General features: G+C 36.1%; 1 protein-coding gene across 3 annotated transcripts in view; it reads right to left on the reverse strand.

Annotated features, from left to right (window-relative positions):
* The window catches only part of LOC106138439 (protein outspread), a 290,023-nt gene that overhangs the window by 185,692 nt on the left and 85,807 nt on the right, over positions 1–18,524 (reverse strand). For all 3 annotated transcript variants that reach the window (XM_013339589.2, XM_060944352.1, XM_060944351.1), the window contains exon 2: positions 9,848–9,928. In XM_013339589.2, the coding sequence (XP_013195043.2) occupies positions 9,848–9,928 (81 nt within the window). The remainder of the gene's footprint in view (positions 1–9,847; positions 9,929–18,524) is intronic.

The raw sequence follows: 18,524 nt of genomic DNA on the forward strand, positions 1-18,524 counted from the left end.
TTTAAAAACAGCGCTATCTCTGGTAGACCGAGCAAAGCTCGGTCAACCGGGTACTAAGTATTTAAGCACTTATATGCGTTTTGCCGTCGGCTTTTAAACTAATGATATAGTGCACTGTCCATGATACTATTGCTATGAAATGATCTTAATTTTTCTCTTTATACAAACAATAATCACGGTTTTCACCAGGGGTTAAGAAAATACTCCATTTTTTCATATGCCATTATCCCGTATACTTTGTTTGTCTGTTTGTAAATCTTTTTATAATTTTAATAAGTAATTTACGTGCAATTCGTTAACAATATTTATTTTACTTTATTCATATTTATTTTCAAACAAGTGCGTCAATTCAGGAATCTTTCATTAGAAAATCTCCGATTTGATAAAAAAAAAAAAAAACTTCTGTTACATTACTCCAACTAACTACCACATGAGTTATCAACTAACTTTTTTAAATAACAATCAATTTAATTCTCCCGTGAAAGCGGAAAGAGTACCGACAGCCACCCTGAGGGCATTTGTAATTAAGCACCAGCAATCCAATCTGGTGCCGGCATTTCGACCACTTTCCCGACCATCCCAGATCGTGGTATCGGCCACTAAATCAAGGGGAAAGCTGAACGGCCCGACCCAGCCCAGGGAACTTCAATAATAACGACGATTTCCAACTTAGAAATTCTTGAATTAACAGATTGTTATCAAATGATTTGTACTGGCTATGTACTTGGTTACCTCTTTGTCAGGACAGCGCGTTCCCAATCATATTTTCATACATACTAACATACATACATACTTCCATAAATACATACTTCCATACATACACACTTCCATACATACATACATAGGGTCACGTCTATATCCCTTGCGGGGTAGACAGAGCCAACAGTCTTGAAAAGACTGAATCATATTTTCAGCTGACATAAAACGTATTTAAACAAAAATAATTAATTTCTAACCACGTGGGTATATCGCGGGAAATCCCCTTAGTGCAGTGACGACATCTACATAGCTAGTGAGAAATTGTTTTTAACGATTTTAATTGGGCAGTCATGTAAAAGTAATTTAAGTAGAAAAAAGGTTAGTCACAAATTTATCAACAAAAATATCATATTTTAAAGCCAAATAGCTGAACGTGGCCTATCAGTCTTTACAAGACTGTAGGCTCTGTCTACCCCACAAGGGATATAGACGTGATTATATGTATGTATATGTATAAAATGATCATCTGACATTTGGTACGCATAAATGTATCAGGTGACTGACGGAGCAATGATGTCGGCATAACAGAAATTGATGATTGTTAAATCTCACTCATACCTAAGTGCAGTTGTTACAACAATGTCTTGACGACGATAATTTATTGCAAGTTAGAAAGTGGGGCAAATTTGCATGGCAATAAGTAAGTGTTAGTTTACACGGGCTTAGCGACTGTTTACTTCATAACTTAACGTAATTGTGAAAAGATAAATGTAATTAAAAATCAGTCAAACAATGTGTGCCGTGTGCTTCCCAGCACCATTAGCAAAAGAATAGGACCACTCCATCTCTTTCCCATGGATGACGTAAAAGGCGGCTAAGGTATAGGCTTATTTACTTCGGATTCTTCTTTTAGGTGATGGGCTAGCAACCTGTCACTATTTGAATCTCAATTCTATCACTAAGCCAAACAGCTGAGCGTGGCCTATCAGTCTTTTCAAGACTGGTGGCTCTGTCTACCCCGCTAGGGATATAGACGTAATCATATCTATGTCTGTACGTATGTCAAGCAATATAAAGGCCCTTAAATTTCATCAAGTCCCGGTTGACAGGCTGGCAGGCCATAAAAATATTGTCAAATTTTTGGGCAAATGTAGTTATCAAAAATCAAAGATTGGGTCAGATTTAATGTAGTTATCAGATTTCCGTTAACTACAAAGCGAACCTAAGAACATGAAACAGCATGATCTTCTTATCTCCCTCTCCCGCTACTGGATCGATGGAAATTACATGAAAAATTTCACATCTCTTGACCTAGGGCTTTAGGCTGTGTGTTGATTTGATATGACAAAACTAAACACGTGTAAATACAGCACTGGAAAAGGTCTGGCGCATACGCCGTTCTAGTCTAATAACGCGTCACGGTGCTTCGCGCATGCGTATAGAGTGTCGCCTTTGTTTGTTATATCAAATTACATTACAGCCTCAGGCGAGTGAAGAAAGGGCTAACGATCATAATATATAAAAACGATTTTTTTTTTGCTAAGATTCTAAAAATAACATCGACAGGTAGGTTTTTTGCTAGAAGACTATAAATAGCCACAGGTGTGGAAAGTTATAGAGATGGCAATCACGACCGCCAGGTGGCGATATTGACAAACGTCAAGTTTTCACATTCATTTTGGTAGGGATAGCTATAATAGCATTGTCAAATCATTTTAAGACAATCTCATGTATGTTTAAGATTGCATATATTATTAAGATTCTGGAGAAGGACATAGGGTACTTTTCATCCAGGTAAAAACTAAAGTTCCCGTGAGATTTGCGATAAACCTGTATTCTTTTCCAGGTGGCGCTAAATTCGCGCGGTTAGCTTAGGTCTTAAAGTATCTATTAATTAAAAATAAATGATGTAGACAGCGCTTATAAATAATCTAAGTTCGCGCGGGTAAAACTACGCTAAAAGGTTGATGTATATTATACAAAAAAAAAGACACGAGTCTTTATCCTCATAGAGAATCCAATGCTAATTCAGTTGGATGGCCTAATGATAGAATTGAAATTAAGATAGTAACAAGTTCAAAGCTTGATTGACTAAAACATAATTTAAACGTTGTATTTAGAGATCACATAGCGTGTAATGGTTTTAAAGCAAACAAAATTTTGCTTTTTACTGTGACTTTGAATAACGCAGAGTTAATTTGGTATCTCGTAACAGAATTCTCTAACAATTTTAACCTCGACCTTGAGACTAGCTTATTTTATACGATTTATTCATATTCCATATACTTAAAAACATCTTTACCATCCCATCCCTGGTTGCGACAGCGGACCTGATTCGCAAAGCACCTAACGCGAACATTATTTATGCATTACAGGACGCCATTAAAACTACATCAGGTCGAGAACATGCACCAAATAAATATCAGAAGGTAATGTAGGGACGTATAGTCACTTGGCATGAATTCGTTTCTTCAAAAAATCTAATGTACTTTTGAAAAATAAAAGTAATTTCTTTATTAATTAGGTTGACTGGGAGAAGGCTGATATTTTTTTTTTTTCAAATAATAACGCTTTTTTCCCTCCGAGGAAACTTTTTCACAAATATCTCGTAATATTGGGAGATAACTCAATACTTGCTATGCTTGAAAAGAAATCAACGCGTTTTCCAAAAAAAAATATGAATAAAGAAAAATATTTAAATATAATACTCGTATTATATATTATAATATATATATTATAATGTTATTATCCGAATATAATAATTAAAACTGTATAACAGACTGTACCTACTACATTTTTTCTTAATGATTTTAGTTCGGATTGAAACCCCTGATAAGATAAGGTACCAAACTTTTATCACAGTTCATGTTTGACCACTGCAATAATACGGTTTGAAACTCAAAATTAATGATGTGTCATTTAAAAAAAAACCTGCCGATCGATTTCGTAAGGACCAATAAAAACAAGACAAAGTCTCCGCGACACAATGGCGACACAATAAATATAGCTCATTCACTCTCATACATAGGCGCAGAAAGTACATCCATCCATATAATCACGTGTATATCACTTGCGGGGTAGACAGAGCCAGCATTCGCAAAATGTCGAGCGGTCGTAAAATGCATAATTAGCAGAACTTACTTAAAAGTGGAGTTTTAGACGCGGTTATTTTGCCACGACTACTTGCAATTCAGAAGCCGTATAAAATTTTTTTTAGAAGTGGATTTTCAGAAATAGAGGCAAAACTGATATTATCTATGCTTGAAGGTCCATGTTAGTCTGGTTGCCTTAAAGATGGAATTGACATTGGAACCTTTAGCGACAGATTTGTAAATTGTAGTGAATTCATTCATATAATCACGTCTTCAGCCAGCAGTCTTGAAGGACTGACTGACAGGATACGTTCGGCTTAATGATAGAATTGAGATTCAAATAGTGACAGGTTGCTAGCCCATCGCCTAAAAGAAGAATCTCAAGACATGAAGTTTATGAGCCTTTCCCTTAATCACACTATGTTTCTTGTTCGCAACGAAGGAACTATTTCGCGAACGTTGAAATGCATAATTTTTTTTTCTATCTCTTTCTAGTATTGAGCATAACTTAAGTAGTAGAAAGAGTGAAAAGAAAGATCATAATCCATTTCATCGTTAGTGATAAAGCAGATCAGTTACGTAGCATCAAGATAGTGTTTAAATCTATACTAATATTATAAAGCTGAAGAGTTTGTTTGTTTGTTTGAACGCGCTTATCTCAGGAACTACTGGCTCGAATTGAAAAATTCTTGAATAGATTAAGCGTTGAATAGATCATTTATCGAAGAAGGCCTTAGGCTATATAAAAACACGCTGCAACTTGGCAAAGAAATTATGGAAAATATGAAAAAAAACGGAGAAAATTATTCATCCTCGAGGGCTTCAATGATGCCCAAAATAACTATTCCAGGCGGACGAAGTCGCGGGCACAGCTAGTTCATTATATTTCTCAATCGTGACCTGAGCAGTAATATTTTATCAGGAACATTTTACTTAAGTCCATATTAGTCTGCGGTATAAGAAATGTCTAGTTAGTTTTGAATGGCTTCGTTTCGCAACAAGAGGTAAGCAATGAAACAACAAGCGCATATTCCGTTCTTGCATACATACAAACATATAATCACGTTTATATCCCTTGCGGGGTAGACAGAGCCAACAATCTTGAAAAGACTGATAGGGCACGTTCAGCTGCATGGATTCATCTTTCTTATCTATTTATTCTAATATTATTATAATTTATTTGTGCTTAAAATAGTAGATTATGCTTCTCGTTTGTCTTTCATCGTTGCCTTCTACACTGCAAAGCTTCAATTCCTGGTCTTTGCTGACTTTATCTGGCTCTGGTTCTGTCCACCCCGCAAGGGATATGGACGTGACTATATGTATGTATTAAAGAAATATGAGAAGGCATAACAAATAAATGTATAAAGCCTGCGCTTTCAATTTTTTTCGGGCAAGTGATGTGTTACTCCCAACATTATATAACCTTTAAAATTTAAAGTTTACACAAGTTACAAATCAAAATGGTAGCCGGTCAAACTTTAATTTAATATGATTTATTAGATGAATGATAAGCATAAGCATTTTATAATAAACGTCAATCCAATAAGTCACAAGCGATAACGCACCGCGCAGCCGCATTACGCAACGTATTGCGTTCACAACACTGTGCCGCACGACTGAAGTGTTATAACCAAGAAATAAAAGATTTCAATAAAAAAAAAACGATTTAACGGTCACCATTTCAATGAAAATGTTGAATAAAAATATATTACTTAATCTATTCAGACATTTTAATCCAAAGATTTCGCGTACAATTACAATGAACACAATAACAAGTTATGCTTCCGGTTTTGCACGTTAAAAATATTGCAAGACATTTTCATTGAATTATATTACTCACTACTGTTAAGAAACTTTTAAAATTTCAGGTTAAATCTCATAAACTGTAAGACGAAGAAGTCTCTGCCTTCCCCTCCGAAGAAAAGGTGTGATTTTATGTACCTATGTATGTACGAAGAATCCCACTGCTAAGCAAAAACCACTCTGTCTTTATTATGTAATGTTTCTTTTTTGTTCAACTTCATTATAATTTCTATTCTCAACAAAAATATTATTTAATAACGAACTTATGTAGTTCGTAATAAGAACTGAAACGATGTAACAAAGGAAGTCGCTATTAAAAATCACTTAATTCAAGCAGACGTACAATAATAGAAAAATTCGTTTCGGACTGATCTAAACTCCTCAAAATAAACTATTATATAAGAAAAAATGGTTGGTTTCCGAAAATGTCAAATAATGATTTAGGCCCGGACACGCTGCATTGGCTACCGTAGACATCCTGACATTGATTTTAAAAAATAAAAGTGTATTTTAATGAGTTACATTTGGTTTCTCACGGTGCATAAATTTATAAAAAAAAATTGAGGCGGCTTTTTTGTTAGAATCGTCGTTCTTTCTTCGAATTCAAATGTTGCAGGATTCTGGAAATTATTATGTTTTAAGTCGATTTAAAGTACAAATAAAATAAATCTGATTTATATCAATAAAAAATATCGCATCAAAATGGGCTCATTCGTTTGGCTCATATTACATTTTTATAAACTTAAATAAGTGATTAATTTAAGGATATTTACTGAATACTCGTATGTTTATGATATTTAAACTATTACTAGCATTTTAAACTATTCCTAGCATATAACATATACGCGCTAAATAATAGTTTGACAATTTCCTGAGAACCAGTTACAAAAGCCATTCACTAGAAATTTCAAATCTTCCGATGGAAGATAAACCAAATTGCAATATTTTACTTGAAATGACATCTATTTAAATGATATACATAGTATAATTTTCGCCTTTCAAGTCACTCGTGCATGCCATGAGCCACTTGTCAACTGAGCGGCGCGGGCAAAACGCGAAACGGCTAGAAAGTCGGGTATTATCCACTTTGTCCGATATCGCTGTTTTACCGCAGCTGTAATTGACGATTTCTAGTTTATATGACTGCATTAAAAAAATATGATAGTCTCTTAATCGAGAGATAAAACAAGTGATTTGTATCTTATACTCGTTAAGGATTCGGTGTGCGGGCGAGAAATTAAAAAGAAAATTAGATATACATATACATACATGCATATAGTCTCGTCTATCGTCTCGTCTAAAGTCCCGCGGGAGCCGCGGGGTAGATAAAGCCAACAGACCTGAAGAGACTGACAGGCCACGTTCAGCTGTTCGGCTTTATGATAGAATTGAGATTCAAATAGTCACAAGTTGCTAGCCCGTCGCCCAAAAATAAGAATCCCAAGTGTATAAGCCTATCCCTTAGTCGCCTCTACGACATCGACAGGAAATGAGATGGAGTGGCCCTATTCTTTTTGGTTCCGGGAACCACACGGCACAAAATTAGAGATCATATCAATAAATGTGTATCTACTTGTGCGATGTGGTTGATGGCCCTTAAAAAAAACGCTATTCCAACTCTTTTCCGTGAATTTCTTATTGGGCATAGGTGATAGGTCTACTGAGGTCATCAACTTATGATTCACCAGTGGGTCTATTTAAGAACGTGGACAAGTCATACATATTCTCTTTCCTTCTAACACTTCTGTAAGCCTTGTGACCTCATCCCACTTGGATTTAAAAAGGCGGACTCTACATCTCTCTAGGACAAGGACAAGGATACAATTGAGATAAAAATGCCAAAGACAATCATTGGTAAGCAAAAGGTATAATCTTTAGCATTTCATGGGTACCAAAGGTTAAAAGTACGTATGAAAATGTATTTGACATTTTTTTATGACCTTGAAGATGTAAGATTCTAAACGGAGACCTTAAAGGGATTATCGGAATATTTATAACCTCAATAACACCTATTAACCTTAAGTATCGATCGAAAAAGGATCGATTAAATTAATCGAGATGGGACCCGCCGATAAAATAACGTTTTTACATTCTCGCCGAACCTAAAACTTGAAATCAGTGTATACGATTTTTGTATTTCGAATAAAACACGCCACAAAAGTTCGTTCCTTATAAAAGCGAAGCCATAGGATATTAAGAAGTAGGTTTAAAGAGTATAAAAGTTTAGTGTTCCATTGCATTATTCAAACATAATTAAAAAAAAACAATGAAACACAAAAAATAAAATAAAAAAAGGAATGAAATATTGGAATTAAAAAACGGACGCGGGCAAAATCACTTTAGATCAGAATCAGTATGAGTTTGAGACTGAGGAAGGATTTATCTATAGATAACTAAACTTTGAACATATGATTTCCACTTGCTACGATCCTTACAGTCCTCTCCTTACTTACTTAAAAACTCAAAAATAATAATATATTTGTTTTTCACAAAAATTATCTACACACCAGGTAAAATAAATATAAAAAAAACAATAAAAATGGAAACCTAAAATAATTTTGCAATACCCTTATCACGGATTCGAATTTAATGAAATTCGGAGATGATTTTTCAACTTTATCTCAGATCAGTCGTCTTCGATCACACAGGCGACGCTTCGTATCTTATTCCTTTTTTCCCAGACGTAAATTCGATAAAGGAGAGAAATATTAGTATTTTGCAAACAGTCGAAAAAGTTCGGGACGCGAAACGAACTTGAAAGATTACGATAAAAACCGCGGGGGGCACGCATTGGCGCCAAAAAGTGTCCAAAAAATATGGCCGACGCGGGTCGACTTGGCGCGAAAAAGAAAATTCAAGTCCATACAAAGTTGCGAATTGCCATGAAATTATCATAATATAATTCAATTTTTATACTACTTGAGATAAAGTTGGTTTTCGTTTACCCATGTGAGTACTATTATCAAGAGGCAAAATAACTTTGAAAAGAATGCATTCAATATATTAATCATGCATCGAAAACTGCATTATCAATTCGGTTGTCAGGATCGTTTGAATGGCTGCAAATTAATTTGGGTTTAAAAATAAATTTTAATGGAAGTGTTATGCGAGAGAAGTTGCACTTGCAAAATGAGACTTATCACTCATTTTACGATGTATAAATAAATCTTTGTGTTCTTCACAATGTGCCAAGTTCGGGTCATTGCCCCCAGGGATAGGGTTACCATTCGTTCGGAGTTATCAGAAAAAGTCATGTGTCGGAATGCGGCGAACTAACTCCGTCCGTACTTTGATACTAATATACTTTCTACAACTACAAAAGTGTGTTTCATAGTATAAATACAGCTGTTATGCAATAAATGTAAAATAAAATAAAAAAGGATTATACAAGAGTAGGCAAAATATCAATTATTTTCAAGAATAAATAACATCGAGAGAATCAATGTCTTCTGATTCTTGATACTATATTGTAACAACAAAATTAATATAAACAATAGACGGACTGAACCTCTGTCTCTGTCAGACCCAATGGGTGATTGGTAGATTATGTTTCTAGCATTAAGTCCGCCAATTGTGCTATGCATTTGTATTTTGTTCAATGTAATTTAAATAAATAAATAAATAACAGTTTGCTATTTTCCACCTCTCTGGCAGGGTTGAACTTAAATTTTGTAGAACCAAATATATATTTTCACCCAGAGGTTTTTTGGACAAAAATATATATTGGGTTTATAAATTTAAGGTCAGGTTATCCTCAAAAGTAATTTAACATGTCAACCCTACCAGAGAGGTCGAAAATCCCAGTCATCAGCGCTCGTCATCGTCATCAATACAAATGTCTTGGCATTATTCGCGACGAGATGGAAACTCATCACGAGTAATCGTATCGATGAAATCGTCGATCATTTTGTATCGATATTATGTAAGTATTGCTTTGACGCGTTTATTATAGAACTAGCGACCCGAGCGAGCGGCTTTGCACGGGCAGCATGTATTAATATAAACATTCTTATCTATTAAAAAAAACTGCAACAAAATCCATCCTTGGTTAGGCTCTTATATAACAAACGTTATTTTCAAGCAATTTATTTTTGGTCGATGTTTAATAAAAATGTAGAAACAATGAATATAAAAAATAAATATTTAAGTACCTAACAAACGTGATGACGGTACGGAACACTTCGTGCGCGACGCCGACTCGCACTTGGCCGGTTTTTTCTAGTCTCGTTCTAGAATAAGAAGGGACTTACCTTTGTTCTGTAGAGAGGATTGGAGAAGTCCCAGCCAGGGGCGACGAACAGATAACCACATTTGGATATCTTTCGACTTGCCTGTGGACAAACAAACGAATTTATTAGTAGACTAGCTGTCCCGGCAAACGTTGTTTTGCCATATAAATAATTTTTAGTTAAAAAAAATGTTAAGGGTGGAGAACCCTTAACACTTATGGGTATGAAAAATAGATGTTAGCCGATTCTCAGACCTACTGAATATGCATGCAAAATTTGGTTAAAATCGGTAAAGCCGTTTCGGAGGAGTACGGAGACAAACATTGTGACACGAGAATTTTATATATAAGATAAACATTTACACATACAACTAATCACTGGTACTTCTTAACCTGGAATTTTAGAAGAGTTAAATCAATTTCGTTCTTGAATTTTCATAACAAATATTTTTGGATGAAGCGAAGATGTCGTAAGTGGAAAGATGCAGTCTCTGTCTACCCCTCCAGAAAAGAGGAGAGTATGAAAATAGACGTAACAAATACACACGAAAAACATAAAACTTTAATAAATTCCATCAGCTGTGCTCATCTCTTTATTTCGGATCAAATTAATATTTTGTGAAAATTCTGAGAAACCATAATTTTAAATGCGATGTACTCTTAAAAATGATTCTAAACGACCGGCCTGAGGGCCAAGTTTAGGTATTAAAATGAAAAATGCGCGTGCGCCGAAATTAATTTTCTGTTTTGTTTTTATTTTGTAAACGCATGTTCTTGACGCCTTCGTTTTAACTTCTTTTATTATCATATTCTTGCAACCCAAAAGATGCACCTTTTAGTTTCTTTATACCCTGTCTTTACTAATAGAAGTCAAAAATACTGGACAGATTTTTGACGATAAGCATAGAGATTAAAGACTTTCAGGAGGAACATAGACATAATTATTTTTTCCGAAATATTTTCTGTGAGCGAAGCAAAAACTAGTTAAATATACGTTGCAGTTATAATGGTTTTTCGTGTTAGTAATTAAATCGAATTACTTTGCTGTGGGTGGGAGAGAGCACGACCTGCGCTGGTGTCAGTGTGATTAAGATTATTATCTTTGGCTAGAATGAAAATATAATAGTGTTATTGCTAATTGAGATGTATTGTATAGACTTTTGCCTTTTAATGCAAAAGCAATTGAAACTGATTTTTTTTTAAATTTTTGAGACAGTTGTCTCTATATTTTTAAATTCTTCTGTATGACTTTTGAATACTATTGATCATTGAACCGCAATAAAAAAAATATAGTTTTGACGGTTTAGGTTACTGAAAAAGAATATTTTTTTACAGCACTACATGTATGTAGTTTAAATTTTAACAACGACAACCTTAAAAAAATTTAAACATTTCGATAACCATATGAGTGTATTAAGTTAATTACACTGGAATGCAATCAGACATCGCAATGGTAAGAAAGAGAAGGTAGCAAAACGAATAGATTAAAATAAATAAAAAAAAACTTGTAAAATAAACATCAAATTAATGCATAAAACGTGAGTTGCATTGTCCAACACCGCATTTCAATTACAGCAAATCCATTCAAAGGTCCAATGCAATTTGAATTTAATATCGCAGTAACAGTATCATTACAAGCTAAATAACCGTTTTCTGAGCAATAATCAGCCGAGACAATGCATTGACCAAACACGACGATCGTTATCGCCTCCGTCGATCGGATTCGTGGACTCGATTTCTGAAAGTGTAAATAATTCGAATAATCGATAGTAGTCGAGCTGCGCCGGGAGGGGAGGGGGTCGTGAGAATGAGAACTGGGCGACTTGCACTTTCGTCGGCGCGCGCGCAAGATGCGCGATAGTGCGGCGCCGCGGAGTCTGCACGAGCTAAGATCATCGATTGGCTGAACCTTGCTCGAGTGAGGACAAGAGAAAGCGGGATATACCAAAAAGGGAGGCAAATTACCTTTTTCAGCCCGTGACACTAATATCTCACAAACATTTTTAGAAACGTAAATTAGGTCGATGAACTATGTGGATTGGTTATCACGCCATCTTCCGTCTTAAATACGTACTGCAGGCAAAAAGACACACATTTATTCCGTCGAGAGCTGTTAAAACGTCAACGACAAAATTATTGTCACTTTCTCTGCAAAGATAAAAGAAACCGTCGCAAAAACGAGCCGCTGCTGTCGACATCACGATTCTCGATAAACACTACAAAAGACAAACAAACAACACCGCTGCGAACCGTTTAACGTGACTCATGTTGCAACTGAGTTATTGAAACTTTCGACCTAATTGGATAGGCAACTGTTCAAATAATACATCGTAAAATTATAATAAATATCGTGCCAGTGTTTGTATATGTAGAAATCATTTAAATAGTAAACAGATCAAATAAAGTTAAAAGTAAACATTACAACAAGCAAAAAAAAAATGATGAAAATGCGAAAAGAGATGAATGGAGGAAGCTCCACTTAACTCCACCGGCAAGAGTTAGCACTCAAATTTAATTGAGATAGAGATAGAGTGAAATACTACAACATCAATACAGTATACTTTAAAGATTAAATCTTTTTTGTATACAATCCTGAGCTCTCTAGAGAAGAGCTATGATTTCCGGTAAGAGTGAATTACTGTCTTAAGTCAAGTTTTGACCCAAAGTGACTATTGTGACGTCCAAAATATTGCAGTGGAAACGAATTTATATTTTTATGAAGAAGCTTTGGTGGTTTATGGTCACGATCTGCTTTGAGGGAGAGCAGAAGGGCTCAAGAACTCACCATGCACTGTTGGGATTTGCCTTCAGGATAAAAGATACATACATACATATGGTCACGTATATATCCCTTGCGGGGTAGACAGAGCTAACAGTCTTGAAAAGGCCACGTTCAGCTATTTGGCTTAATGATGGAATTGAGATTCATTTAGTGGATAAAATATTTGGGCGACCATCCAGCGATGGAATGGTCACGCAAGGCAGTATCTTCAGACCTGCAGTGACGAAAAGGGCGTTTTTTAGAGTACTGTTAATTTTGCGGTTGTTAGCATTTGTGGTTTAGTGACTCGACCGCCAAGAATCTACACAGACCGGAGAACTAGGGAATCGTTAGGAAGCGAATGAGCATTGACAATTAACAGCTTTTAAAGGGTTTCCGCGTAAATCTTGATAATGAAATGTTCACTGACTCACTAATTCATCAATCGTTCAATTGAAACCTTTATGGCTATGTAACAAAGTTGAATTTCGCTCGCCGCGGTAGATAAGTCATTCGAAAGTGAAATGGGGGCGCACCTGACGTTGCTTTCTTTGCGTCGCAGTTCTTTTTGCTTTAGTGAGAGTGGTCTAGATTCGTAAATTGGCTAAGTTAACTTTTTTCCGGCTCATGCAGTTTCTTACTCTGCTTTTTTAAGGACAATTTATTTCGTAATGTTCTTTTTTTAAACACGACACTTTTTTTAAGATTTTTTTTTATTAATCAATGTCGAAATTTTATTGCGCTGTTTGTGTGATATGACCGATTAATATGTGCGAGAAACTCTTTGGTCTTTGTATGAATGCTCAGCCACAAACACGACGTCACGCTCACATAATTATTTTCCTTTATTTTTTTTTTATTTTTGAATACAAACAAATCCCTACTTATTTATTATCAACAAGAAATGGGACACAGAACAAGTCGTTTAAGGCAAGTCATTTCTCCAAGAAAAAAAAAATAGTTAGAAAAGTTTACTTAGCTAATTACGTTGGTAGCGGGTCCGTGACGGTCGAGTTCGACTCCCGGTTTTTCGAACGCCGCTCGTCGAAACGTCTCCTACTTAGGAACTTTCCGATTAAAATCGTAACTCGCCTAATTGCACTAACCTATTTCTTTAAAGTTGTCAATCGGTTACAATTCATCGTATTTCAGCTGTTAGGCCTAATGAAAGAATTGAGAATCAAATAGTGACAGGTTGCTAGCCTATAAGAAGAATCCTATGTATATAAGCCAAATCTTTAGTCGCCTTTTAATCCGCGGGAAAGAGATGGAGTGCTCACATTCTTTATATAAACCTACATACAGAAACTGATGTTAAGCAAACAGCAAATACTAATTGAGTCAAGTTTACATTACAAGTCGTAAATGCTATTGATCTTGATAAATCATCAGAAAAAACTATCAACACACTTTCAGACTATCTCATTGTTAAAATCTCAATGGAGATCATGACGGGCATTGTAGCGTCGCTTGCGCACATCAACTAATGATAGGCCATTTAGCAGAATCTCGCTTTAAGATAGAGATGTCCATTTTTATTGTCTTCTATCAAGACACGAATGACGGAGAGATGGCATTAGATGAATGAATGGGCTCAATTAAGAATCTGATGAGTTAATTTAAATAGGATACCGCTCTGAATGAAAATAAAAATGTCGGTAAGAGTCACTTTATTCGCGAGTTCGAATCTTGCTGCGGCAAAGTACCAATATTTTTTTTCTGGATCACGTAGATGAGTTTGATTGGTAAGTGTTTTGACAAAGAGAGAAATATTGCGAGAAAACTTGCATTTAAGCAAGTGAATGTGCATCTAGATATTTCTAGTTATAGGTATTGTGTTTATAAAATATTTATTAATTAATTTGTTTAAATTAATTAATATGTATAAACATCGGCTAGCAACCTATCAATAAGCCAAAACAGCTGAACCTGACCTATCAGTCTTTTCTATTAGTCGTTCAAGACTGTTGGCTCTGACTACACTATCGACTAAGAAAGTTTGTATGTCAGGATGTCAGCATGGATGTTTGTTACTCTTTCACGCAAAAACTACTGAACCGATTACGATTAAATTTGGTATGTAGGCAGCTTAATACCCAGAATAACATATAGGCTTTTTATCCCGGAGTTCCCGCGGGATTGATAGGGTTTCCATGCGGACGAAGTCGCGGGCGGCCTCTAGTTTATAATAACACTAAGCCATTTGTTCTAGCATATTAATAATCTTGTCGGACCACTTCTAAATTTTTCAAGAGATTCGGATTAGCAAGGTCATGATCAGTTTGAACACACAAATCAGTGGATTCCGATCTCCTACTGAGCTGACTTAATCCATTTTTGCGTGACTAACTGATTGACTGACTAGAGATGCCGGCTCAGATAGGGGCTTTTGACCCTGAGCTTTCGTGGGCTGTCTAAATAATCAAATATATGTTGACGGCTACATTTTATTTATTTACTTATATATTTTATGTACATATATAGATGAATCCATGTAGCTGATTGAAAAGCCATGTCTTTTCAGTCTGTGCGAGACTATTGGCTCTGTTTGCCCCGTAACGGATAAAGACATGAATATGTATGAACGTACATTATAAGAATGAACAAGAAATATAAATTTTTCATTTAATACCACTTAATACTTTATATCATTTAGTTCTACATTCATTCATGTTTTTTAATTAAGACAATGTGAATTCGTCCACGATGAAGTTTTAAGAGATCTATATTTCTAAATTGACGCCCGATGTAAATGCTGCAGTGTAGTTTGTTCCGCCGCTTCTTTTGGTTTAGTTGACAGCTCGTCATTTTACGTATTTCGGCATTATCTTAATACGTCGCATTATTATCACGTCTCTTTTATACGTACGCTTTGGAAGCGGTAGTAGTTATAATTAGATTTAAGTGATGTGACGTCAATAAGTGATACCTTGTATCCAATTTTGAAAATAAATCTATTCTTTTCTATTCTACCCAATTAAAAGTAGCTCGCATGTAGGTATCCACCTACTAGTGACAGGTTGGCTAAATGATGGAATTCAGACTCAAAGTCTGATTTAGTGTTACAGTTTATGTGCCGTGTGGTTCCCGGCACCAATACGAAAAAGAATAGGACCACTCCATCTCTTTCCCATGGATGTCGTAAAAGGCGACTTAGAGATGATAGGCTTACAAACTTCTGATTCTTTTTTAGGCGATGGGCTAGCAACCTGTCACTATTTGAATCTCAATTCTATCATTAAGCCAAATAGCTGAACGTGGCCATTCAGTCTTTTCAAGACTGTTGGCTCTGTCTACCCCGCAAGGGATATAGACGTGACCATATGTATGTATGTATATTTATGTGGTAATAACATCGTCAGAAATTCATGTTACCTTTAAAATAGCCGACGATAATTCTGTCATCGTCATAGTGTTGCGCAAATGCGCGCACGCCGCCGCTTTATAGCGTTTGAAATCTAACCTGCTATATATTAATTGAAAACTATTAACTAAACGATAATTCAGTATTGTTAGGATCAAATAGGCCGGTGTCATATGCCAACAAGTGGGAAGAGAGCGTGGGCGGGTGACTATCCTTTGATATGTATCGTGAATGTCCAAGTAAATTAACTATTTTACAGGCCTGAAATGGCCATTAGATTAGATAAACTATCTTTTATTGCTTCGCAATTTAGTTGGCTCTATAATATTACTTCACTAATGCACACGTCTTTATCCCTTACGGGGTAGATAGGGCCTCGAAGACTGTAAGGCCACGTTCAGCTGAAGGGAGGGATGTAGTGTTTGTGCATATGTATAAGAGTGAAAGAGAAGGAAGTATTATGTCGTCTGTAGCACAAATCCACCATGATAGAATTTGGATGTTTATGATGAAAAGAGAGAGAATTATGAATGTGGATGAAGCGAAGGAAATATGCAGAGATCGTGGCAAGTGGAAAGAGGTAGTCTCTGCCTACCCCTCCGGGAAAGAGGCGTGATTTTATGTATGTATGTATGTTTGTATGATGAAAAGTACAGTGAGTGAGCTGGAGGGTAATAATAAATATATACGGGACAGATTACACAAGTTTGAGTTGGCCTCGAAGTAAGTTCGAAACTTGTGTTACGAGATGCTAACTCAACGATACTATATTTTAAAATAAATACTAATATAGATAAACATCCTAGACATAGGATATTCAGAAAAAGGTTTTTTCTCATCATGCACTGGCCGGGATTCGAATCCGGGACCTCCGGTGTCACAGACAAGCGTACTACCGCTGCGCCACAGAGGCCGTCTAGATCCGAAGGGTTACACAAACGGTGATAAAAACTACACTGCAGCATTTTCACCGGACAAATTATTTACAAATATAGATTCTCTTAAATGTAAATCGTGGACGAATTGTCTACATTAAAAAAAATATGAAGCTAATGATTTCAATGCGATTATTTCATCAAACAAAGTTGTCTTTTCCTTAACTCCCTTAACGAAATCCATGGGAATGTCGTCCGATTCTAAAATGCCGCCGGTAACCGCACGGCACATTGTTCATAGGCTAATTTATCAATCGTCCCCTCACAGGCTAAATGAAGAGGCGACAGTGACGAAGCTGCATTATTACCACAATAGAATAATGACCACTATTTGTCAATTGCATTGGCCGGGCCGCTGCAATGGGCCAAGGTTCAATTCATTGAGTCTATACTATACAGTAAGGAAATAAACTAATAATTATTTTATTTTTCGACGAATACAAACACATGAACACGTCTTTATCCAGCTTTATAATATACATACATGCATACATATAATCACGTCTATATCCTTGCGGGGAAGACAGAGCTTACAGTCTTAAAAAGCCTGAAAAGCCACGTTCAGCTGTTTGGCTTAATGATAGAATTGAGATTCAAATAGTGACAGGTTGCTAGCCTGTCGCCTATAACAAGAATCCCAATTTTATAAGCCTATCCCTTAGTCGCCTTTTACGACATCCATGGGAAAGCGATGGAGTGATCCCTTTCTTTTTTATAACGGTGCCGGGAACCTGACGGCACTTTATAATATTAGTATAGATTACCTTAACCAAAACCACGGTAGCAAACATAGTAGTTAACCATTGAGCAACTATGTCCAATTATCTCATAGTATACATCTCCGCGAGATAAACGTAAATTACTATGAGGATCAGAGCTGTCATAGGAAGAATTTATGGTGACATGGATATAGGAATAAGGGTGAACGGGCACTGGTTTTTATTTGTGGTATAGTGGCTAAGACTTGTGCTTGATGACACGGAGGTGATAAGTTAGACGGCCTCTGTGGCGCAGCGGTAGTGCGCTTGTCTGTGTCACCAGAAGTCCCGGGTTCGAATCCCGGCCAGGGCATGATGAGAAACGAACTGTCTCTGATTGGCCTGGGTCTTGGATGTTTATCTATATTAGTATTTATTATAAAATATAGTATCGTTGAGTTAGTATGTCGTAACACAAGTTTCGAACTTACTTCGAGGCTAACTCAATCTGTGTAATCTGTCCCGTATATACCTACTTATTTACTTACTAGCTGTGTCCGCGACTCCGTCCACGTGGAATAGTCATATTGGGCATCATTGAAGCCCTCAAGGTTGAATAATTTTCCCCGTTTTTTTCACATTTTCCCTTATTTCTTCGCTCCTAACAGTTGCAGCGTGCGTGATGTTATATAGCCTAATGCCTTCCTCGATAAATGGTCTATTCAACACAAAAAGCATTTTTCAATTCGAACCAGTACTTCCTGAGATTAGCGCGTTCAAACAAACAAACTCTTCAGCTTTATAATATAAGTATAGATTAAATTCGTCCCTGTTAAACCGATGGACGATGACCCTATCCACAATCCTATAGAAAACAGATTAGGCCACCGTTTTATGGGCCATAAACCTTCACAGAACCCGCCGGCGTCAAATAATTTATT

Source organism: Amyelois transitella, chromosome 5, assembly GCF_032362555.1.
Source record: "Amyelois transitella isolate CPQ chromosome 5, ilAmyTran1.1, whole genome shotgun sequence".
Lineage (NCBI taxonomy): Eukaryota > Metazoa > Arthropoda > Insecta > Lepidoptera > Pyralidae > Amyelois > Amyelois transitella.